Below are 24,602 nucleotides of genomic sequence, written 5' to 3' on the forward strand. Positions count from 1 at the left end.
AGGATGAGGTTCCCCTTTGAGTCTGGTTCCTCTTAAGGTTTCTTCCTTTACCGTGCAAGGGAGTTTTTCCTCGCTCAGTGCAGCTTTACAGAACATAAACGTAGAACAAAAGGTTATTATAAAAATTAAAATAACCTTTTGTTCTACGTTTATGTTCTGTAAAGCTGCTCTGAGCTTTATGTCAATGTCAATTATAAAAAGTGCCATAGAAATAAATTTGAGTTGAATTGAATTAAACAATGACACAATATTTTTTATCCGTTTAGGGTTACAATTAACCTGGACTGTTTTCAAGCCAATGCACTTCCTAGTATTATTTACATACTGAATTCCCCCCATGATGGAAAACTTTATATCTGACTGTTAGCACCAACACTGGATATTCTTCTCAAACATGCTTTAAAAATGCCTCAACGGAAAAGTCATCATATCAACAATAACACAGACATTTTCAAGTCTTCAATAAGCGCATTAATATGAACTTGTAGTTTGCCTTTCAGCCGGAACTACTTTCCGTACTGACGTTCAAGATTATTACGCAACCAATCAGTTTCGAGTATTTAACATACGTCTGCCGCAACTGTACGTAACGACGTCTAAAACATACGCCCGCCTCTTTCAGACAGACCAATGAGACGAGGAAACGGCATTGAAGTCCCGCCCTTTCATATATCTTAGCCAATGTGGCTCCTGCTCATTTGCCTACGTAAGAAAAAGAAACAGTCAAGCCCCTTAGAATGTGTAACATGGCCGTCGGAGGGAGCGGAGTACAAGGTTCTGTGGACAGATACACGGCATTTGTTCGGATGACAGATGAGGCAACGTTTTATCCATAATGTAATAGTTCTGTTCTGTAAGTTAACTTTATTTGCATCAGTCGTTTATTGCTCATTCTGCAATTATAAACCCTGGAGCTGAGAAGGGGCTACGGATGGAAAGTGTTCCAATCGTCGCCTTGTTTATAATCTAAGGGCACTTCATAGGTTATAAAACAACGTATATGACGTGCACTACATATCAAGCAGAGATCGATTTGGGACGTGGCCACGGTGCAGGTTACTATTACCAAAAAAACGAGTGAGCAAAAATAAGAAGTAAATATTCTGAAACATTTATTTGTACTAATGGAAAAGTTTGTTGGCTTATTGTTTAATAGTTTCTTTTAAGTACAAGTTTTAAACACCAGTCGCCAGTAGTTGTAACGTTAGCTTGTTAGCTCTTCAGCTACCTGACTGTTACCTCAGCAGTCACGAAGCTACACATTTAAAAGTGAGAGACGGTTAAACGGTTATTTCCGAGGTGCAACAGCTGGCCAGATGTTTACATTTTTTTTTAAACGTGTTGTAACTTGTAACAAACAACCAACTATTTGGACAAGGCAGCGAGTCAAGACAGGTTAGTAGATTAGATACCTCAGGGGTTGGGATTTGGATTTCAGCCTTATTCCTGTGTCTTCAGGGGTTTCCTCAGGGTTCTTCGGTTTCCTCCTTAATTGTCAGTATTGTGTGTGTGTGTGTGTGTGTGTGTGTGTGAGAGAGAGAGAGAGAGAGAGAGAGAGAGAGAGAGACTGTGCCCTGAGATGGCTCTGTATCCTGTTTCTTCAGGGGTTTCCTCTTTAATTGTCAAGCTCATATTTTGTATGTGCAGAAATTTTACAGGATAAGGTAACTTCACCCTGAAGTATGACAGGATACAGCGTACTGAATTATTTGATGAAAATAAGTAAATACACAACTTCCCGGTGTGAGGAAGAGTCTGTGTATCTGTAGTCCTTGTCTTTCGAGGCTGGTGATGTCTTGAAGGCTGAGTCATTATTTTTGTCCGACGTGCTATTAGTACATATGCAAACTATTTTTTTCCCTCGGGTTTCTCATCATTTTCACATCTCTGCATGCTGTTGATTATGCAAAAAAGTTTGCTTATTATCACACAAGATAATTTATTCAAATACAAATTTGATGATGCATGTAGTTCAGCAGGTGGTGAGTAGCACAGGATTGTAGTGTGCTGCTCCACCATGAAGCCTGAAACATAGTCAAGCACCATTTAAACATATGCTAGTAAAAATTGCTTAGTGATGGTCAAAAGGGTCTTTTTTCTTTCTCTTGTCAGTGGATGGGAGAAATGAGGCAAGTGAATTTTTTTTTTCTCAATTACTTGCTATCTAAATGTTCAGTAAAAATACTAAGCCTAACTAACTTGGAATAAAAAATAAAGCTAATATCCTGTAATACACCCCCGTGAATGGCATGGCACAGATCTTGCACGTGAACACGAGACACAACTTGCTTTAACACACCTTCTTGTGGCTGATATTTTGCATAACTTGGCAATAGAAGTACTTCACTGGAGATGTCTGTATCATGTGTTTGCTAATATTTAGATCGGTCATATTGTTAACTTGCTAAAAGATGAAATGGAGAATAGTGGATGTGGAATTGTTTGCTTCTTGAAAACTTGAGGCATAGTTCCTGAGTTTTCATGTCATTTCATAACTTTTTTACATCATTACATTTAACTGCACAAGCTGACGTCATTTTGTTGTTTTTTCTTCACAGCTTAGTGGTATTAGCCCAGGAGATTTTATTCTGGCTCGTTGTGAAGCACTGTAGTGGAAGCGGAAGCAGCAGCTGTTGATGCTCACTGCATGACTCTGTGTGAGGTTGATGTTTCTCCTCTCACACTGGCAGTACTGTTAGGAATAGTGTTTTGGGGCCGGCGGACGTGTTTACCTGCTGCAGGGTGGGACTCGGCCCTGACAACCGGCACCGCGTCTCCTCGGGGCATGGTGAGAGAGCACGGGTCACCATGGAGCTCCACGATAAGATGCAGGTGAGTATCTGAGCTGCCTTCACTCCAGGGACTAAGACAAGCGATCCAGTTGCATCGACATTTTTATTTATTCATTTATACACTCTTATTCAAAGCAGCTCACCGTTGAGCTGTGCAGTTGAAGGTTAAGGGTTTGCTCAGAGACCCAGCAGTGAAAACTTGACTGTACTGTGTGTCAATGCACAACTTTCTGATCAGTAAACTAGACCCTTCACTGTGATCCACCAATAACAGTAAAGATTACAGTAACAGTCAGAATTGTAAGATTTATTGCTTTATGTGTAGACAGGACACCGGACTGTGTCACTGGTGATAAAGCATCGTGTTTGCATCCTTGGATAATGTATCCACTGCGAGCTGTGGTGTTAAATTAATAAAGCTTATTAAATTCTGGCTAGATTATTCATTTTATCTTCATAAATGTGATTGTCACATAACTGTTGCTGGAATTTTTAGTTATTTTTTATGACTAAATTATGCATACTGTTATGCGTTCAATTTTTGACGTCAAAGTATAGGTAATCAGTCCAGTAAGCCAATTGTATCTGATGCCGTGCTCCTCAGACACCTCCTGCTGCAGGGAAAGAGCTTGTGGACAAGTTTGGTTGATGTTACAAATGCAAACGAAAAATCCCACTTGTAATACCTAAACCACGTGTAGTAGTCGAAAACATTAAACACTGTATTATTCGTCATGTTAGAAATGGTTTAAATTTCATGGGTGGTTCTTAGCAAAAGTACCAATATTTCACATATATGTGGTCACTTTCACGTCGTGATGAAGGGGAAAAACTCAAATAAGGTTCTTGAGTATGAGGATGTGCTCATTTAGCCTGTATTTCTAATCTTTGGGTAGGAAAGAGAATCTCCTCACTATGTTGTGTGTGTCCAGAACTTTGTACAGATCCTTACTACTCTAATGTTTCCTGATTGATTTCCGAGCTGAGAGACACAGTAGCATAAACAGCTTAGCAGTAAAGGTTAGAGCTGCGTCTGGGACACAGGGGTCACTGAGGATGCTGTCTGTCCCTCGTTGGCTTTCCAGCTCACTGCACCGCCGCTGAGACAGCAAAGTGCTGCGTTTGCTGAAACGTGGAAATGTTTGCTATGCAGAGAGGTAATGGCATCTATTTATTGGCCTGTCTATGCCTTTTTTTTGGCACTCTGTAAAGGCATCTCACTGATTGTGTTGTGAGAAGTGACACCGCCACAGCTTGATAAAGTTTGGTTATCTTGCATACTAGAGTCAGTATCCAGTTTCTACAATTATTAGTTGTTTTTTTGTTTTGTTTTAACATTATCGCTGCACACTAGTTTGGCGCGATCCATTAAAAAGCAGGGACTGCAAGTTTTTGCATTCTGCACATTTTGCTAGAGCAGAGCGGCTCATCGCTCTGGGGCACAGACGTGGTGGCTGGACCTCACAGTCTGGATGCTGAAACAGCAGCATACATTATCCAGCAGCGCCTCTTTGTCCTGACTGACCCGCACTCAGTCCGCACACACTGTCGCGCCAGCTTAACAGCCTCACCCATCGACTTGACCATGATCCTGAAAAGTGCAGCTTGGTTCGGGAAGGACTATGTGAGTAGGCTGGTGGTTAAAGAGTTGCAGCATGCTGACATCCTGTAGAAAAGCTCTGCTTGTTATTCACCTCAAATGTCTTCACCGCTCTGCTCTTTAAAGACTTGACACCTTTGATCTTGAGTGCTTCTGTTGTTAGTCATTTGTTATTCTTTGTCATTATTGTTATTGTTCATTATTGTGTTTGTATGTGAGAGACTCAACTAAAGGGTGATCGAGGGTTTAAGGAGACCAGACAAGCGGAGCGACAACCCTGCAGATGTTTTCGCATCCTTTATCAGCATGGGGGCTTTAACTCTTTCTCTCTACAGCTGCTGTGGGAAACTGCTGGGTTTATTTATAGATGGTTGTTCCGTGGCTCCAGTGTGACCATGGCTAATACTCAAGTGGGAGTGAGATTACAAAGAGCGCAAGAGGATACTGTGGGAACACGCTCACCTCTGTCGGACCTTATCTGGCGGTTATGATAGTGAAGCTTTCTTCTTTTTCTTGTTCTTTGGCTTTTCTCTGATCATCAAACTGCACTTCCTAAGATGTGCATCCAAATTCAGTACAATTCAGTTCAGTAATACATTACATTCAGGCTTACACATTTAAACCACATTTCTAGGATGTCAGTTTCATCAGCAGTCTAAAAAAAATTTTCTCATAAGTATCCGATTTGAGACACACATGCAGTATTTACATCTGTAATAATTGCTGCTTTAATTACTTCATGGCTGTGAAGTAAGGAGATTAATGCTAAAATTAGGGTTGGGAACCGGGAACCGAGAACCGGTTCCAAACGCGGTTCCAAACCGGTTCCAAACGCGGTTCCGATGCGATGACGGGCAAAGCGCTGGGCGCGGTCACTTTAAATAGCCACGTCTTACCTCATGAATATTAATTGTTTACACTGTTTACAGTCACGCAACCAAATTAACGTAGCTTACCACAGAAATCAGTCACTCGCGCTGCTGTGCTGAGGTACGCTTTGTGTTAAACATGTCTAAAAAAAAGTCTAAAGTGTGGATTCATTTCCAAAGCTACAACAGTGAAGCAAATCTACCCCCTCTGAGAGGGTTTTCTCCACAGCTGGAGATACAATAAGCCAGGAAAGATCTCGTCTTCTTCCAGAAAAATCGCTAACTGCTTTGCTAAGTTGTAAATTCTGGATGTTAAATTTGATGGATTTATTTAAATTTAAACTGATACGAATTGAAATGCTCTGTTTAAAATATTTAAAGACTGATTAATAAACATAAATGGAATTGTTTAAGTATTGTGCATTATTTTTCACATTTTCATTTATTATGGAATCGGAATAAGAACCGGGAAACGTAAGGAAGAACTGGAACCGGAATCGGAACCAAATTTTGATGCCCAACCCTAGTTATAATGAAGCACTTCTATGATGCAGTAATTATTGTATTATTGTGGACCTTTTATTTCAGGAGAAAGGAGTGACTCCATTAGGTCTGACCACAGCCCAGGCTTTAGGAACACTCCGAGATCAGCTCTCCAGCCTACTGGAGCAGCATCAGAAGCTCAACCAGCGGAGATCCACCATCAAGGTAATTCACACATAGCTACTATATAATGCGTCATTATGTATCTGATACTCGCAGATGGTTTCAGCTGTATGTGATTGATGCAGGAGCTGTGGGCAAAGAGTTTCCTCCACCATAATGACCGTCACTCCTGCTTCCACTGGCCTGGAGCTGCTTTCACACTACTTGTAGTATTGGGTTTGCTGTGTTGCCATGGCAAGCAGCCAAAGGGCAGGTGAGTTAAGCAGTGGGTTTGTCTAAAACCACAGATTGGGAATTACTACAACAAACAAGAAAGTGAGCACAAAGGGGTAAATATAGACCATAAATACGGGCATCCAGTTTGTGTAGGAAAGCTTACAACATGTTACCTGTAAACAAACTTGTTGACTTGTGTACTATAACAGTACACTAACTTCTGGCTAACTATCCGCTTACACAGACGTTCGAAATATATGACAAGGATATATTACATATGTTAATTCAGAGGGCCTGTCTGTTTATATTAACATATCTTTGTGTAATTGTTTATTTTTGTATTTAACTTTTTGCCCAAAATAAGGGAGATTCTATCTTTAATCAGTCACTTTGAACTTCGTTTATGTATTGTTCTCATTCTTTCTAACGTATTGTTAAGCAGTGTTAATTGAAGAATCACTGTGTTTAAATGTATAAATGTCTCCTCCATGCCACTGCATTGTGGGATCATGGGATAAAGTTTGGATTGTGGTAGCAAGCTGTGGTTTTGAGATACTTGACAAGCAATAAAATATACTTTCTATAAGAATTAATATGATTTGATACACTATTACCTTTATAAATCTTACTGTTCTCCATCTGATCAGCGAAGGCATAGAGCTGGTGAATGCAGGAGCACTCTTTCTCCTGCTGCTGCTTAACCTCATCCTTAATGGACGTCAGCAGCGACTGAAGAAAAGCGAGATGCTTCGGCGACTGAAATCCATTATTTCAGATCTGAACGGTGAGGAATCAAATGGTTTTCTGTAAAATCAGTATTGTCCTGTGTACAGACTTCATGTTATACGACCATCAATAGGTTTTAAGACATAACATTTACAGAACTCAACTTTTTAGGTCACTTGGAAGGGAGAGGAGGTCAGCCAGTCAGATGGCCCTCGTCTCGATACCCCGACTTGTACACACCGTCCTCGCCGTCCTGGTCTCTGCACTGGACATATCGTGATGAGCAGTTGGTTAACCTGCCTGTCAGTCTGTTGGTGGAAGGTGATGTCATTGCTCTTAGGCCAGGCCAGGAATCATTTGTCTCTCTTAGAGGCATTAAGGTGATTTTGTGTTTAACTTTCTGTGGATCAAGGTTTTTTCTTTGAGCTCATTCGATATGGTGAGATATAGCATTATTTACCACCCTAGAGACATGATTAAACAGCCTCTCTCTCTCTCTCTCTCTCTCTCTCTCTCTCTCTCTCTCTCTCTCTCTCTCTCTTTCTCTCTCTGCCTTTTACTAGGATGATGAACACATTGTCCTGGAGCCTGGAGACCTGTTTCCACCATTTTCCCCTCCTCCCTCACCTCAAGGAAATAATAGAAAGGGACCACACAGCCCGCAGCAGCACCGCCTCTTTAGGGTGGTTCGCACACCCATTCTTGACAATGTCAGGTAATTTCCAAAAGCAAGCATGCATTACCGTGCTACTAAAAATATGCCTTTGTATTGTATTAGCAGTCTCTGATAAATGTTGGTGTGAATATTCAAACGTATTCTTATAAATGGCTTTTGAAGTAGCTAGCGTTTATATTCCACTGAAAATCATTGGGTGTAAACTAGAGCATTCAGTCACACATGTTCCATGAGACAATATGATGTTTTTGTGTCTGTACACAACCACCCCGTTTCTCCCCAAACAGAAACAGTCTTGATCTTGCGCTCTCTCGACCAGTCACAGCTCTTGATAATGAACGCTTCACTGTGCAGTCCCTTATAGCGAAGTTTGCCTGCCCTGCTGTGCTGGTATATCAAAGAATCTTCTAGAAATCCATTGTTTATTATGACTTAATATGTAAGTTTTTTTTAAATGGTTCTACAAATCACTGCTTTTTTTTTTTTTTTGCTAGGTGGCGTTTTTTACTGTGAATACAATCCGCTATTTTTGTGGCACTCCTGGTCTAACACCAGCGCAATTTAACTTCTTTCAGCTGCAGGTAAATCTCTTGTTCTCAAGTAGTCCTTTTATGAGATTAAATCACTCTCCATTGTGCTCGTATATGTCTGTGTGCTGATGATGTTCTGTCGTGCTGTGGTATGTAGATGATGGGAGTGCTACCCATTCTACCTCTGCTCTTTCCCGTCATGTGGGTCCTGGTCATCGCTTACGGAGAGGCGCGAGTGTTGGCAGAGTTCAGCCGCAACTCTCCAACAGGCCTGGTGAGCTCAATTCGTTGCTGTAATTCATACGCTTCATGATTTGAACGCATTAAAGCCAGGTTACAACAGTCTGTCGTACAAAGAGCCTAGACATTAGACTGAGGGTCACTTAATAAGCGTTACAAAAGAGGACATGCATACATACATCTATACATATATCTATACATTCATACAGCTATGAGTGAGTTGTCCGATATATTATATTGTACACTTCATGACCATGAATGGAACCATGAAGACGTGGTTTGCCAAGGTTGGAGTGGAAGAGTGGAAGAAGTCATTAGACTTTACTTCAGCCCTACTGAACAGCAAAAGTGGGGACTAAATCTAGAGTGGGATGTTCAACTAAGCATACAGGGGTGTAAAGGTTGGGTGCCTACAATCTTTTCAAAATATACTGTATGATAATGGTGCATAATGATTGACAGTGACATCTCCCTAACAAAAAGAACTGCAAGAGCACTGGAGTGAAAAAGTGGGTAGGATTTATGAATCGCTGAGCATCAAATAATAGCTGGATTTTGGACATAATTTTGAGGGGATGGTTTTAAGAGCTTTGTAAGGTGGTGGGTGGGTTGTTTATGCTTTCAGCTTCACCCAGAAGCATAGTTTCATATTGCAAGCAACACTGCAGTTAGTGCACACTTATGGCTTTTGGTGTGAAAGGAAGTTTACTGTTCTTACATTTAACAGATTGACATCACACTAATCGCATTCACAGCATAATTAGTCACAGGCCTGCCTTTTATAGACAGCTGTTGAAGATTGTGTTATGCACCTCTCTTTGTAGTCATACCAGTCTCTCACTGTATTTAACAAAAAATCACTAATCTTTTGTGCGAAAGTAGCGAACATAGCATGTTAAAGATCAAAACAAACAGCACAGGAGAAAAAGGAAATGAAAAATCTGTCTGCTAAAAAGTACAGCATTGTTCTTTTTCTAATAGACAGTAATAGGTTGACCACAGAAACCATAGAAGCAGGTCATGAACGTAAGTTGGCTTTAACACTTTCTCCTCATAAATGTCAGGTTCTGGCTCCTTATCACAGCCATTGTGTGGGTGGGTGTGTGTGTGTGTGTGGCATGTGTATTAACCATGCTACTTGTGAGTTGTTATGTTATCAAAGCGTAGTTGAGCACTAGGATGGTTGAGTATGTTCATTGAGATGAAAGGTCAGTGACTAGAGATGCTGGCGCCTCAAGACAGGATTTAATCCACCTCTTCTCTCGTCTCAGCTGGCTAAGTTCTCTGAGGATACTCTAAGCAGCTACACGGAAGTGGTGTCCTCCCAGGTACATCCTCTGTATTCCTCCTTCTTACCCTTCTCCTGTCATTTCCCCGTTCCGGATAGAACCACCATCACCACCACCAGCATCATATATTATTTTTTCCTTTACTCAGCCATTGCTTATGTATTTACACACAGGACTATTGGGTTACCATATTTTCTGGACTGAAAGAAACTGGCTTTTTTTAAAGCATGCGTTATGACTTGAGCAGTGATAGTAAGGGGAATTTGATTCATGCAGAATTTCAGCCTAGGAAAACTAGATGTCTAGGTGGCTTATTAGTAAGAGCAACTTAAGTTAAAAATGTAAGCCCTGGTGTACTAAAAGATTTGAAAAGAACTTTTAGAGCTTTACAGAAAGCATGCACAACCAGAAAGTGCTGTGTTTATTGTTTTTAATAGAAACAGCATCATTTCTTGCCCGTAGTAGCAGAGAATAGTGTTACTATAGCAACAGTGATCTGACAGAGAAAAAAAAAGCAGTTGAAGGCCTCAGGAAATGATGTGGTGTAGCACTAACAGGACAGAAATAAACTATGCTACATCAGAAGAGGGGTTTAAAGCTTTTTACCTCTGCACTAGCATTCAAGTCTGCAGACTGAATAGATATCAACTTAGACATTTTCAGTATAAATCATCATCAGTATAAAAATGGATTAATTTTTGGCCGCAGGACTGATATAAAATGAGTCAGGACACTGGACTTCAGCTGATTGTTTTTACCTGTTGGAATAACATTATGCAGAATTTTACTGGTTGGAGATAACACTTTCAGATTTTAGCTGCTCATGATCACGCACTTAAAGCATCACAGAGAGCAGAAATGGTTTTGATATCATAGGAAATATTTTAGATATATATATTGACCCTAGACTAGGTTAAAACAGAAATACTTGGAAAGCCAAGAACAGAAGGAAATTTCTATTTTTGCCCTTTGGTAACATCAGATAAAACAGTGAAGCGACATACTGTGCGACATACTATTCATTTTGCTTCCCCAAACAGATTGAATTTAGAGGAGTTTGTCTTCCAGAAAGTTCCAGAAAAACTTGTTGTCTGGAAAATATGGTAATCTTACACTGGTATTTGTTGCTGTTTTGTTCTTTTGTTCCTTTACGCTTCTGTAATGTTTATCTTTCCATCTTGTTCAGCGGATATTCCCATACTAAGGGCTAAAGTTTGATATGGTGTGTTTTGTTGGTTTATTTTAGCTTGTAGTTTTGGGGCTCATGCGATTCCCGCACCAGTCACATGCTCATTCGGCATGTTTTTGTACTGTTCTCACTACTACCTGTACTTCCATTGATGACAGCATGACTCTGAGATCTCCGTCATCACCTATTTTCCCATGAATTGATGTAAATTCATGTGAGTCTTCGCATGAAGCTCTTTTTTTTATTTTTTTTTTTCCCCCAATCTGAATGGTCCTGGTGATGGTATAAATGCATGAATAGGTCGAGGAACCTGCTTGTATACTTGCAGTAGTGACTTGTTTGGGTTCTTTAGTTCATTCTTTCATGCTCTTGACGATGGCTTTGTCTTTTGCTTTGTTTGCAGTTGTTCACTTTGCATGGAACACAAGTGCTGTGGACAGAAATCTTAAGTATATGTCTATTAAGCACACTGTATGAGATTGTAACTTTATACATACAGTGTTTAAAGTTGTTTATATCTGTCATGCATTGAAGTTGTTTGAGGAAGCTGCTGCTCGCATAGTGAGCTCTAGGCTTCCTTTATATGTAGGAAAGATGGAAAGAAAATGAATGATGGAAAGAATGGAAGAAGGAAAGAAAGAAATACTGAAATTAATAATGAATGATTGAGAAAAGAGAAAAAATAGAAAGAATGAAGGTAAGAAAGAATGATGGAAGGAAGAAAGAAACAGACCAAATGAATGATCTATAATCTTTACAAACTGCCCAACAGAATTTGACTGGCCAAGTTGTAGGTCATTAATCAGCCAATAATCAGTAGTTTGACATTAACCTCAGCTTGTTTAGTGTCCTGTAGCATCTAACAATCAATTAAAAATGTGAATTCTGTCATACGTCTTCAGTGGCTGCTTCATCCTGGTCAGACACCGGACACCAGGCCTTCACAGGGCACACACATTTGCACACTTATTTACTCCTATGGATGGTTTTGCACAACAGTCCACCTAAGTAGGAAAAAAATCCATAAAGTGAAGAAACCCACACAGACATAGGAAGAACATGGGAAACAGACCCTGAAGCTGTGAGGTGCCACCCTTAAATCAACAGCTGTTCACAGTTGTTTAACCTGCCAACAGGTAAAATGTACATTCAATGAACTCTGGTGTGATGAGCAAAAGGAAAGGAAAGCTGGGAATTAAGCACACTGTGGGTGGAGTGTCTCTCTCTCTCTCACACACACACACACACACACACACACACACAGAAGCACAGAGGACGCTGTAAAGACCTCTTCTGTTTTCCATTACTGAGTTTCTTACACATGTTCTCAGCTCAGCTTCTACAGAAATTGTTGATTGTTTCTCTACACACCGGAAGATAAAAAAAAACGGATTTGTGTGCAGGCGTTGCACAGCAGTTAATCATTAAAAAGGTGACATTAGCAATTTTGCACTTGTAGTATAACATTGCGAGTCAGTGTCAGTGTGAATACGATGGAAGTGTAAGAATGAGTTGGGCCGAGTCATTATCAATATCTCACACAAGTTTAAGTTCTTCTGTATCAGCTCTGTATCAGAAATTACTCCAGATTTGTTTATTTGTGCATGAGCAGATACGGGCAACTCTTTAAATGATGGAAGAGAGAATGAGGTTTTTACTGAATCTAGAAGAGATAAATGGGGCTTTGGTTAGAAACCTCCAGTTTCAGCTTTCCCCTGCAGACTTTTACTAACCATTCCAAAACTCTGTGTCTGTGTTTACAGGAGATGCTGCGCTGTGTTTGGAGACACTTGGTGGGTGTTCTGAAAGGAGAGTCTCATACGTTGTGTTCTACCTCAAGCCTGCTGCGCAACCTGGGTTCAGTTACAGTGAGTACTGTCACACACCATGATAAACTTTTTTTTTTATTTCCTCTTCTAAAATAATCCCAAGACAAAGATAAATTTCTTAGATGAATTATCAAGAAATATTTGTACCAGTGCAAAATGCAGTGAAAATGGTGCAGATTGATTTTAAACATTGGAAGAAAGTGCAATGCAGTTAAACGTTTACTTTTCAGTGAGGTATGTTTTCTCTGTCACTAATGACGAGTGTATTTTTCCCCAAGTGTGATTGCATTTCAGTCTACTGAATCCTCTTTGGGAAAAAGTGCTGTTAGTGAAGAGCAAAATAACACTTTGTGTCTGTGTGTGTCTGTCTGTGTGTGTCTGTGTGTGTGTGTGTCTGTGTGTGTCTGTGTGTGTCTGTCTGTGTGTGTGTGTGTGTCTGTGTGTCCGTCTGTGTGTGTGTGTGTGTGTGACCATTGCAGGTACTATGCTGTGTGGATAAGCAGGGTGTGCTCTCCTGGCCCAACCCTAGTCCAGAGACGGTCCTGTTCTTCAGCGGGCGTGTTGAGCCACCCCACGACAGCCAGGATAACCTCAGGGACGACTTGTCTGTTAACTCTTTGTGTCGTACTGAAGGAGAGGATGACAGAGATGAGGTAACTGAGTAGCAGATATAGTTCAGTGAGATTTTACTTATTAAGTAAGCAAGTATAGGGGATGTGTTGTTTTCAGCTGATTTCATTTTCTGGCCTGTGATCTATCTTCTCTGTCGGCTCAGGAAGGTGAGGCTCTCCTCAACATACATTCCTTGGAACCTGTTGTACATCTAGTTAATGAGCAGGAGTTCAGTGAGGTATCGCAGGATATAGTCCGCTCCTGTGATACGCACCGCACACAACGAGGTCCTCAGACAACGCGCTCCAAACACCCGTCAGGCTCCAACGTCAGCTTCAGCCATGACACCGAGGGAGGAGAGGAGTCAAGCAGTCAGGTATTTCTACATTTATTAATTATTTTACCTCACAGGAAGATCCATTTAGCATTACACTGTTTACTAGTGAGGCTTTTCCATTGTGTGTCACAACGATTGGAACTTATCAAGGCATAAGGCCCTGCAACTTTGTGTATCTACAATAGAGGCCAAAAGTCCTGAGAGAGTAGTGAACTTTTGTCAGTTGATATTTTTCTTCACTGTTCACTATGTGACCTAGAATGTTTGCCTTTTATATGTTAAAGGTAGAAAATAAAACACAGCTTTATTTTTTATGAGATGTAGTAAAAGCTGTATAATTCGTACTGCATGTAGCTTAAATTTCTTTGTCTGTACGTGTTTGTGTGCATCACCAGCTGTGTGTTGTCAGTGATGATCTGTGTGAGGCAGAGGACTTTGTGTGTGACTATCATCTGGAGATGCTAAGCCTGTCTCAGGACCAGCAGAACCCTGTCAGTATTCAGTTTGATGACTCGGGCTGGCAGGGCCACCTGTCCTCTCTGAAGCCTCTGGGCTTGAACATCATGCTGAACTTGTGCAACGCTCTGGTCACGCAGCAGCTCTGCCGCTTCTCAGACCACCTCTCTAACTTGGCACTGCAGGAGAGTCATGGTGCTGTGCTACCTGTACACGTTCCCTGGGGCCTCTGCGAGCTTTCTCGCCTCATAGGTTAACTTCACATTAACTCACACATTTGAAGAATTATAGCACTGTTGCATTGTGAAGAATTAAATACTAGCACAGCACTTTACATTTTTCCCTTTTGGTAACTCAGCAGAAAATGAGCTAACTAGCAGCATTTGAAGTTTACCACATTTTATCGCATTAACTCATACATTCCATATTCACTGGTTTTAACAGATTTGTTTGATCAAATATTAGCTTAGTTTTTATTCAGTTTAAGGTAGTGCTGCTTTTGTTTGGCCCGGTGCCTTTACCTGTTGCTGCTCTTGTTAAGGTTTTACTCCCGGAGCACGTGAACTCTTTAACCAGGAGAACCATTTGGCTTTGTACCAGCTGCCTAATGGAGACAAAGCCAGTGAGTCGTGCACACGCCGCGTTCACCATGTCACCAAACGCCAGCCACCTATTAGTCATCTGATCAGTCTGCTAGTGCGAGACGGCACAACCAGTGAGAAAGCTTCAGCCTCTTTCTGCAATTTTCCTGATTTCTCTTACTGTTCCATTAATGTCAACGATCTTTTGATTGCTTCCCAGGCAACGTACAGATGCTCTCCCACGGCTCTGCTGACCTCATCCTGGAGGCCTGCACTGACTTCTGGGACGGAACAGACATCTACCCACTCTCTGGATCTGACAGGTCAATCACATATCACTTTCTCTCTCTCTCTCTCTCTCTCTCTCTCTCACACACACACACACACACGCGCACACACACACACTAAGCTTCTCTATGCTCTTCTCTATTTGTAGTCATCTCATACAAATTCATGACTATTATTTTCCTTTCTTTACAGGAAGAAAGTTCTGGATTTCTACCAGCGTGCGTGCCTGTCAGGTTATTGTTCTGCGTTTGCGTATAAGCCCATGCAGGTGGCACTGTCAGGTCAGCTAAATGGGAAGTGTGTTGAGCTGGCACCCGGCCCAGCACTCTTCTCTGGAGTGGAGCTGCCCAGCACCACGCCCATCAAACACAGCGGCCGCCGCAGCAGCTGGAGCTCAGATGGTGAGAGAGAAGGAGAAGTAGGCCAAGTCTGTTTTTAATATCCTTAACGGTCAGCCCATACAAGTAACAGGAACCTGTTTGGACATTGAAATCTATTTTAATATTTCTTAATATTGAATGCAAATCTGAGTCTCTGACAGTGTTGTAATGTAACAGAGTAAAAATACTTCATTACTGTACTTAAGTAGAAATTTCACGTATCTGTACTTTACTTCACTATTTAAATTTCTGTCAACTTTCACTTTTACTCCACTACATTTTCTGGATAAAATGCAGACCTGCCGACCTTTACGCATTTTGTGTAGCAGATACGCATTTGGACATTAAAGTACGCTGCTACGATTTGTCACTTCAATATACGCATTGTAAAAAACCATTGATGCCTTTGAGTACAACTGTCTGTGCATTTGTGTAACCGCATTGGGCAACAACCTGAGAAAATAATAATAGGACCAATCATAGCACCAGTTTAAAACTCTTCAACGCTACAAGCAGAGAGCCGTCAAAACGAATGTGGTTTTCATCTGTCTTTGTCCGTCTTCAATTCTTCTTACAGTGACTGTTTTTTACAAGTTAGGACAACGTTTCAAAGGTAAATGGCCAGAATTGTGAATTTCATCCATTTTAATAAGCCTGCCGAACCACAGGCATGGCAATACACATGATGTCAGATGAGGATACTGACAGAGAGGGAGAGGGAAGCAAATCTAAAAAGAAGCGAGTATATGCCCCTCAGAAGTTCTTGACTGGTGTTGTGCCTCAAGTTTAAGTTTTACGCACAGATCAAGTTTTACTTTATTTGCCAGTATTTTTATAGGAAAAATATAGTAAAAAGTTGTGATGAGTGAGTCTGTGAACTTAATCAACACTGGTGCCGGACCTCGCGCCGCGTCGCTGCAGTAAGTTGCTACTCAAAAACTTTTTCCAAGGTTGGCAGGTCTGAAAATGTATACTTATACTCCGTTATATTTCCACTAAGCATCTTCGTTACTTGTTACTACAAAATAAAATCAGAAGAACTGTGTGCGACTGCAATAAGGGAGGTTTGGTGAATCACTGCCCCTAGATTGCATCACGCACGTCCGCACGCTCTATTTTAGTGTAATGTTGCCAAAAGGAGGCAGAAGCACAACTGAAACCGCCATAGAAGCACCTACTGGAGGACCTCCCGTTATCGTACACCAGGGGTGGCCAACCAGTCAGAGACCAAGAGCCACATTTTTTACCGTGTTACTGCAAAGAGCCACATTATACACATGGGCACACATGATCGTCACCTTTTTTTCCCTGCCATTTTGAGAGCGAACTTGACACAAATCGTTTACTCAAATGATCTTGCTCCTACTGGGAAACTTGAGGTATTTTCATCCCACTTTTTTTCGCGTGTGACGAAAATATGTATTGAACTCAAGCGAAGCAAACACGCAAAAACAGTCTTCGATATGAACATAAGAGTCGCATGAAACCGGGCAAAGAGCTGCGTGTTGGCCACCCCTGTCGTAGACGACCACCCCAACAATAGTGGTGAACAGAGTGAAGAAGATAATGTTATACACCCGTGGCCGTATTTGCAAGAAATGTTTCTGTACATTGGAATGAAGGATTCTTCCTACCGGATGAAGTGCCTCTTATGCCTACCGAAAATCACTGAAATTTTACTTTTTACTTCAAATACTTAAGTACATTAAATATCAGAAAATGACTTTTGATACTTAAGTACAGTAAATATCAGATACTTTAAAACTTTTACTTGAGTAATATTCTAAAAGGCAACTTTCACTTCTACCAAAGTCTTTTTCTAGTACGATACTTGTACTTTTACTCAAGTATTGCTTTCTAGTACTTTATACAACACTAGAAATTGATAATATGGTGCCACTAAACAGTGTAACACATGTAGAATCTCTGTTATGCTTTTACATGAATGGATGCATGATAAAATACTTTATATATTAATGTTTAATAAAATCACAACCAAGAATACGTGAAAATAAACCGCATTGGAAATTAAATTAACGTCTTCAAATTATCAGTCAGGCAAGAGACACGTTATCATAAACAATGGCTGTAGCCTTCTCTTTTTTTTTTTTTAAATCATCAAACTTGTTTCCAAATAACACCTACATTTGCTACAGACATGTATCTGTGTCTTTCAGAGGGTATAGGAGAGGGCTTGGAGAAGGAGGACTGCGTTCAGGCCCTAAGCGGGCAGATTTTCATGGGCATGGTGTCGTCCCAGTTCCAGGCTCGCTTGGACACGGTGCGACTCATTGAGAACCTGGTGGGAGCCTGCATCCGATTTGTCTACTTCTCCAGGGAGGATGAGCTGCGCAGCAAGGTATTGTCAAGTAGGAATACTATTCATGTGCAGCCACTTTAGGCAAAATGCACTCAGTGTTCGTTATAATAAGCATCATGGAGGATGGAGATTAATTAACATGGCTAATATCTTTACTAGTCGAAAAATGAACAATATTCTACTGTATAAAACTAAACAGAATTTATATAACATCATTTCATTAAGTCTTTAGATGATTTTTGAATTTTATTTGAAAACGTATGAAAAGTTTGTATACAGTATGTCTGTGTGTGTTTGTGTAGGTGTTTGCAGAGAAGATGGGTTTGGAAACAGGCTGGAACTGTCACATTTCTCTAACACCTAACGGAGATGGCCACGGTGATGGAGCTCCCTCTAGCCCGAGCCAGGCAGGCTCTCTGCACGATGATCTTCTGCCAGGTATGCTATGTGTGTCTGTGCAGAATGTGTGTGCAGCAGCTGTTGTTTCTGCACACACATCCTCTGGATTTATTTAAATGGTTTCTTCTTTTATTTAGCTGTAAAAATGGATCTTCGATTTGCCTACGAGTTGGCTGTCGGATTTTAATTCAATGTCTGCATCTACAGATTCCCGGGATGATGCAGAGGGCCCATTACTTGCTGAAGATGAAGGCCAGTCGGATCTCGCCAGCTTCCAAGCGACAGAGAGCGATGTGCCCAGCTTTCTTGCTGATGGCAATAGAGTAGGCAGTTTCTTTGTTGTGATTCAGTGTACACACATAGAGCTCTTTATAATGAATGAATTTATTTAGCTCAGTGGGTCAAACTTTCCCCTTGATTTTTTTTCTGTAGGCAAAGTTACCTCGTGGTATCCATCAGGTCCGCCCTCACTTGAAGAACATTGACAATGTGCCACTGCTAGTGCCGCTTTTCACTGATTGCACTCCTGAAAGTGAGTCTTCTCCAGAATTTTCCAGAATTCTTTTATTGTTTATCACAGGCAGTTTTACATCACAAATTAACTTGATTCATATTTATCTACATAAAGACAAAGCTCAGTATTTTGGCATTACATTTATTTATCCTAATGGTTTCTAATTTGCATTGTAACAAAATGTGTGTGTGTGCATGTGCGTACTTCAGCCATGTGTGAGATGATGAAGATAATGCAGGAGAACAGAGAGGTGACGTGCTGTTTGGGGAGCTCGGCTAACTTCTGGAACAGCTGCCTGTTCATACAGAGTGACCTCAGGTGAGACATCATCTTTCCTGGTTAAAGTTTTTTTGAATCATGTGCAACATGATGTATTTCATGTGTGTGGTGTGTTTCCGTGCATATTTGACTGCAGTATTTCTCTGGACCCGTTGTACCCATCTCGCTGCTCGTGGGAGACATTTGGCTATGCGTCTGGCAGTGTTGTAACCGAGGAGCCGGAGGAACTGACTCCGCTCCGGTTGAGTGCTCGCCTCAACAGCCTCAGCTGCTCCGTCACCTTACACCAGGGAGAAAGTTTCAGCCTGGTCAAGCTTATAGAGCAGGTGATACACTCACTTTAGCATTTTAACTGCATGTAGCTTCACAGGAGATACATTCCTCTGCTGTGATGACTATTAGAGTCTCATCTATATACACATGTACTATTGAAAACCACACAAGGACACACATGGATTTATGTTGCCCTTCAAAATGGCACACAAATATAGCAGACACTGTTTTTGAGATCAGCCGTTGCAGGAATTCAGGAATTTTAAAATTAATCACGGACGCTTTTGAAGCTCACATTTTAATAAACAAAATGTTAAAATGCAATTTGTTCAGGCTGGATATTTTATTTTGAGTACCACATGATCACAGAACGGAGCTATATGAGATACACATGCAGCATGTCTGGTCTAGTAATATGTGATAAGTAATATTTCTTACTGGGATGAGTAAACTATCCATTCATCCCTCCCTCAAGAAAAAGCATTAAAGCACCAGAAACACTGATTAAATAACAAGAAATACTCTGAGAAAAGGAAAGGTATATTAGATCATTGACGGTGGACTGGTGGTTGTCACAGAGCCCTGACATATAGTGCTTTTTTTTATAATACATCACCTTTATTATAGCTCACTCCAACCCAACACAGCAGTGCAATGATGCATATTGTTTTTTTGTGGGAACTGGATGACTAACATCAAATCAACAATGTGAAATGAGAAATAAATAGAGGTTGTGCATGTTCTGTGTGTAGGCCAGACACACCACATATGGCATACGCAAGTGCTTCCTCTTCCTGCTACAGTGCCAGCTGACATTAGTCATCATTCAGGTAAGCACAGCTGGCACACCTGCTGCCTGTAGGACAATACATTCAATCTGCAACATTGATTCATTTTTATAGTATTTATATAGTATTTATATTTTACACAAATTGCTTCCTTTAGCAATTTCAGCTCATTTAATATACTGTAGTTGGTTTATAAATGCAGGTTTTTTTGGTTGTTTGTTTTTGTCTGGTAGTTCTTGGCTTGTCTGACTCAGCTTCCACCTCCACTAAACATAACAGACATTTTGTGGCTCTCCTGCTTCTGTTACCCATTGCTAAGGTGAGAGAGAAAACAGACTTTTTGTCACTGATGCACAAAGAGTGATACCTTGTTAGAGCTAATGTTTTTTACACATATGTGCATGTGTCTGTCAGTGTGTCTTTCTTGGGGAAGCCTCCAGACAGCTCGGTGATGGCGGTGGCTACTGGGAAAAACCTAGATGACATCCCTCGCAAGGTCGGTCATGACACATAACCAGGAGAATGAGCCCTGCAATTCTAGACATATTCTTTATTCATTTTAATGCATAGAATGTATGTAAATTAGTGTCAGAATTAACACAAAGGAAGCTTACAAGACGTTTTATAATTGTCTGTATGACATTATCATGTGAATGAAAACTAGCATGAGAATGGGGGGTTTAATTTCATTTAACTGTCTTCAGTATTATTACATTTATATTAAATATTCAGATCGATGTGAATAATTGTTGTTTAAATTACACTAATTTGGTTCATTTAGACGTTTGCTCATATGCAAATTTGATAGATAGATAGACGCTAGTGTGTTTTTGTGTCTCAGTGAATAATTTATGTATTTTATTCTTTCCCCAGACTCAGCAGTACTTCCTGGGATGGTTCCTGCTCAAGTTTGGTTTGACCGTGTGTGTTTACCTGCTGGGATTCGGATACTCCTTGCAGGCAGTGTTGGCTAAAGCTGCTAATGGCACCAGTGTAAACTGTACCCACATCTTCACTGCTTGGTACACACACAAACTAAATACTGTAGATTTCTCCCAGTCAAAAGTGCTTTTATTTTTGATTAACACCCTAATCACCTGTTTTTCCATGGTCCCTGCAGTTCATCTGAAAAGTGGTTTCACGAGTTATCTAACGGTCTGCTGCTTATCCAGAAAGTCATGGCTGGCTTCCTGGCTCTTCATACTGGTGAGAATTGCTTACACACAACTGCTTATTATGAGTAGACTGAAGTTTTAGTCTGGAATAATGCATTGTGATGGACATGAATGATGGTCTGTATATCTTACCATCTCTCACTTTCTCTCTTTCTCAGTGGTTATTTCTCTGAGCTATGTGCATCGTTCTCAGCCACTGTGGAGGAAAAATCCTTTCAGCAACACATGGTGGTGTCTCACTGTGCCTCTAGTGTGAGTGTGTTTGTTTCTGTGGGTGAGAAAATGAGCATGTGTGAGAATGAGGGTGAATGTGTGTGTGTATGTATGTATGTGAGAGAGAGAGACCGCATGAGTAAGAATGGAAGTGTGGTCTTCTAATCTTGATGATATTATTAGCAAGTCACAATTATTATAATAATTTCATAGCCTTAGTTTACAGTTTAGTTGTATATTACTGTTATCACTCATAAGACAAAACTTGAATAATATAGACATTGATATAATGTTAGTGCTAAAATAAATGCTTGGTTCTTCGTTTCTCTTCTCTCTTACAGGCTGTTGGGTCAAGTGGTGCAGGCTATAACAGATTATAATTTATGGCAAGACAGAGGTAATATTTCGAATGAAAATACCGGTCTGGACTTTACATTAAGTCTTGTGCCCATGGAAGTATGGCTGCCGGTGTCGCTGTCCACTGTGCTAGTGGTGCTGATCAACGAGGCTGTCAAACTGCACGAGATCAGGTACGAACCAATTCAATCAAGAAAGAAATCAAAATTTTTCTTTCTAATGTACTGACTCAGCAGTACTGACCTTTAACTGAAATATCTTTAGGTGTGAGCAGGGAGCTTTTAGAATGCATTAATTACCATACAGTAATAGAAAACTTGTTTGTTTCAGGGTACGTGTGCGCTACCAGAAGAGACAGAAACTCCAGTTTGAGACTAAGCTGGGAATGAACTCTCCTTTCTGAGCAACTTGAACACAAGTCTTGTTTGCTGTAAAAAATCACTGTTCCCATCAATGAGCAGTGGAATAAGCAGGAGTTTGTTTTTTTTGTTTTTTTTTGTTCCTAGTGCCTCACTCACACTAACACACGAACTCTGGACCAGCATTGCTTCAAGCCACCAGAATACTCAGACAGCGTCTGTTCTCCATCACTAGGCTCCATCTTTAATTTTTCTTCACCGTTTATGATGGTTATGTTCATGCATCCTCTGTTCCTTCTGGCTTGGGTATAAGAAAGCGAGTGGTATGTAAAAGTGTGTGAGTTCAGTACAATTAAGTTTAGTAATGCTATTTTAAAAAAGACAGAATTATTATAGATGGACAATCTGCTTACCTAGTAATGTAACGGTATACAAGATGAGTGTGGAAGTTTGATAAGGCATATCATGTTTTGACTCGGATTTTAATCCTAAGCTAAAGAAATATAGGACTGCAGATGATTTTTCTCAGTGGTAACAGGTAGTGTGTAGAAAGCAGAAGGAGCATGCTGTTTTCTCTTCTAATTATTGAGCACAGCTTACACACCTCAGCAGTTTCTACACTCTGTTTCATACAAAAATGCCATGCATCACCAAATACAGAAGAATCTTTACATATATTTAAATGTCACGGTCTTTGTACATCCTTTCGAATACCTCATGTCTAATGCCTGCCACAGAGATAGATTTGCACTTGCACCAAATCTAATGAATCTATTCAAATCGAATAAGGTGTTCTTATCAAACATAAGAATGGAACTTTTTAACCAATGCTCTTACTTGATATGTGTCAAACAAAATATGAGCCAAATTTTTTGCTGTGTCATATATAGTTTGGTCAGATGGATCACTATAACAAATCAATTCTCTAAAATTCGGAACTAAAAATCGATTCCACAGAGAGCTGTCTTATAGTCTTACCATAGCTTATCCCGGTGTGATTAAGTTTACGGCTGTTCTACCTCTTGCTGATTGCCTCAATAACATTCTGCATCCTCAGTGGTCAAGGGCTAGTGAGCTCGTGATCAGAAGACTGTGTAAATGATCAAATCTGAAGCTCTCCACAGAACCCTGCCGGGCTTCTTGAACAAGGTTCTGAATCCTCAAATGAAAGTCCTGTTATGTATATATCTGCCAAATGAAGAAATGTGAACATTTAATGTTTAAATCCGATTACAGAGGTTTTACTGAACAGTATGTGATGAGCAATATGCATTATTTAAAATGACCAGCATTTCTCCTTCCTTGATGTTTTTACTGTTCTGTTTAAGGCCAAGCACCTCACTGTGGCTTTAAGGCAGTTTGGTCACTAAATCATTGCTTCAGTTTTCCCGTATCACCTCCTTTCATTTACCCTATCCAGCATACATGTACTTTTAATCTTTCATGTATGTCTTCTCTTTGTGAACTCCATGTAGAAGGAGCTCTTCATGCCTTTTAGATTTTTTCCCCCATATCTATTAAGCCACATTTACTATAGAGATATTGTAAGTACTTATTCCTCCTGATTATTCATGACAGTTTTACATAGGCTGTTCTTTATAGTTCCTGCATCTAAAGTATTTAAATATTTATTTATTTTATGGCACACATGTCTGTATATTATTATGGATAGTGCATTATACTTAAGCAGGCCTTTTTTCCATACAGTTGCTTTGTGTCTGAAGAGATCATATGTGCAGAACATCATGACTTGATTCATCACTGTACTCTTCAACTTGTAGGCAGATCAAGTTAATACACAGAATGTATTCAAACAGTGTTTGTCCTCCTGCTCTGTTTCCAGCTCAGGGCAATTTGAAACATGAGTGTGCATAAGCACCTAGATATCAGATATCAGACAGAGCAATGATATCAATCAGGCATTAACTGAGCAAGATGTTTACTTGCTTTACGTCTAGCGCGGAGGTGATGGAAGGTGACATGTTGGGGTAATCAGCAGAGATTTTTTCTTTGTTTTTTTTTTTTTTTTGCACTGATCAATTCTGTAGTTCTCTCTGTTCGGCTTGTGTAATAGAGCATGATTGCACAACTTTTTGTACAGTTATGAAATATTGTTCTTTTTTAATGTTGTTGAATAAATGTACACTTTAATTTCCACCGACTTATATGCATGATTAAGACATTCACGAATTCAACAGTTAAACTTTTTTGAGAATGTTGGATCTTGCATGCACCTCAGATGTTGCTGAGGATTCCGTCTATCAAATCAGCCTTAGCCATCCCACAGGAAACATGTCCAGTCTCTCTACTGTACAGATATTTGTGCAAATAAGAACAGAATAAAAAACCTGTATTGGTTGGTGCCAGCTACTCATGAAAAGATTTGCAATTTGTGAATGTTCAAAGTTTATAAATGTATTTTTTCTATTTTTAAGAGGTCATTGATTTTTATTTTTTGCCAATTGATTTGTGATCTTTTAATAAATACCTTCATTTAAAGACTATGGTGTGTATTAAATATAATAATAATACAAGAGTTTTTTTTTATTTATTTTTAATAATTATTATTAAATATATCACTATTGCTGTCTCAAAACAATACATGTCTCACCTGTGCATCACTAGTGACATGGGTTACATTGGTTTCAG

At 40.1% G+C, this 24,602-nt stretch overlaps 1 protein-coding gene across 6 annotated transcripts; it reads left to right on the plus strand.

Annotated features, from left to right (window-relative positions):
• Positions 1-698: 698 nt before the first annotated feature.
• tmem94 (transmembrane protein 94) lies at positions 699-24,455 on the plus strand. Of its 6 annotated transcripts, none has more exons than XM_027177501.2 (32): positions 699-853; positions 2,559-2,832; positions 5,850-5,969; positions 6,053-6,180; positions 6,791-6,927; positions 7,041-7,249; positions 7,433-7,584; positions 7,833-7,935; positions 8,040-8,126; positions 8,233-8,349; positions 9,587-9,643; positions 12,557-12,661; positions 13,102-13,275; positions 13,398-13,610; positions 13,967-14,279; positions 14,569-14,742; positions 14,829-14,931; positions 15,089-15,297; positions 17,454-17,635; positions 17,899-18,034; positions 18,203-18,318; positions 18,428-18,527; positions 18,719-18,827; positions 18,925-19,114; positions 19,814-19,891; positions 20,083-20,168; positions 20,264-20,345; positions 20,723-20,871; positions 20,970-21,055; positions 21,183-21,276; positions 21,579-21,767; positions 21,925-24,455. In XM_027177501.2, exons 2-32 carry the CDS (start codon positions 2,809-2,811, stop codon positions 21,995-21,997), a joined length of 4,095 nt encoding a protein of 1,364 aa, XP_027033302.1. In that variant the 5' UTR covers positions 699-853; positions 2,559-2,808; the 3' UTR covers positions 21,998-24,455. The 6 variants fall into 6 exon arrangements, with proteins under 6 accessions (XP_027033302.1, XP_047673343.1, XP_047673340.1 ...); XM_047817384.1 differs by having other exon boundaries at positions 717-837; XM_047817386.1 differs by having other exon boundaries at positions 724-853; positions 2,691-2,832.
• Positions 24,456-24,602: the final 147 nt, after the last annotated feature.

The sequence above is a fragment of the Tachysurus fulvidraco genome, chromosome 8, assembly GCF_022655615.1.
Source record: "Tachysurus fulvidraco isolate hzauxx_2018 chromosome 8, HZAU_PFXX_2.0, whole genome shotgun sequence".
NCBI classification, from domain to species: domain Eukaryota; kingdom Metazoa; phylum Chordata; class Actinopteri; order Siluriformes; family Bagridae; genus Tachysurus; species Tachysurus fulvidraco.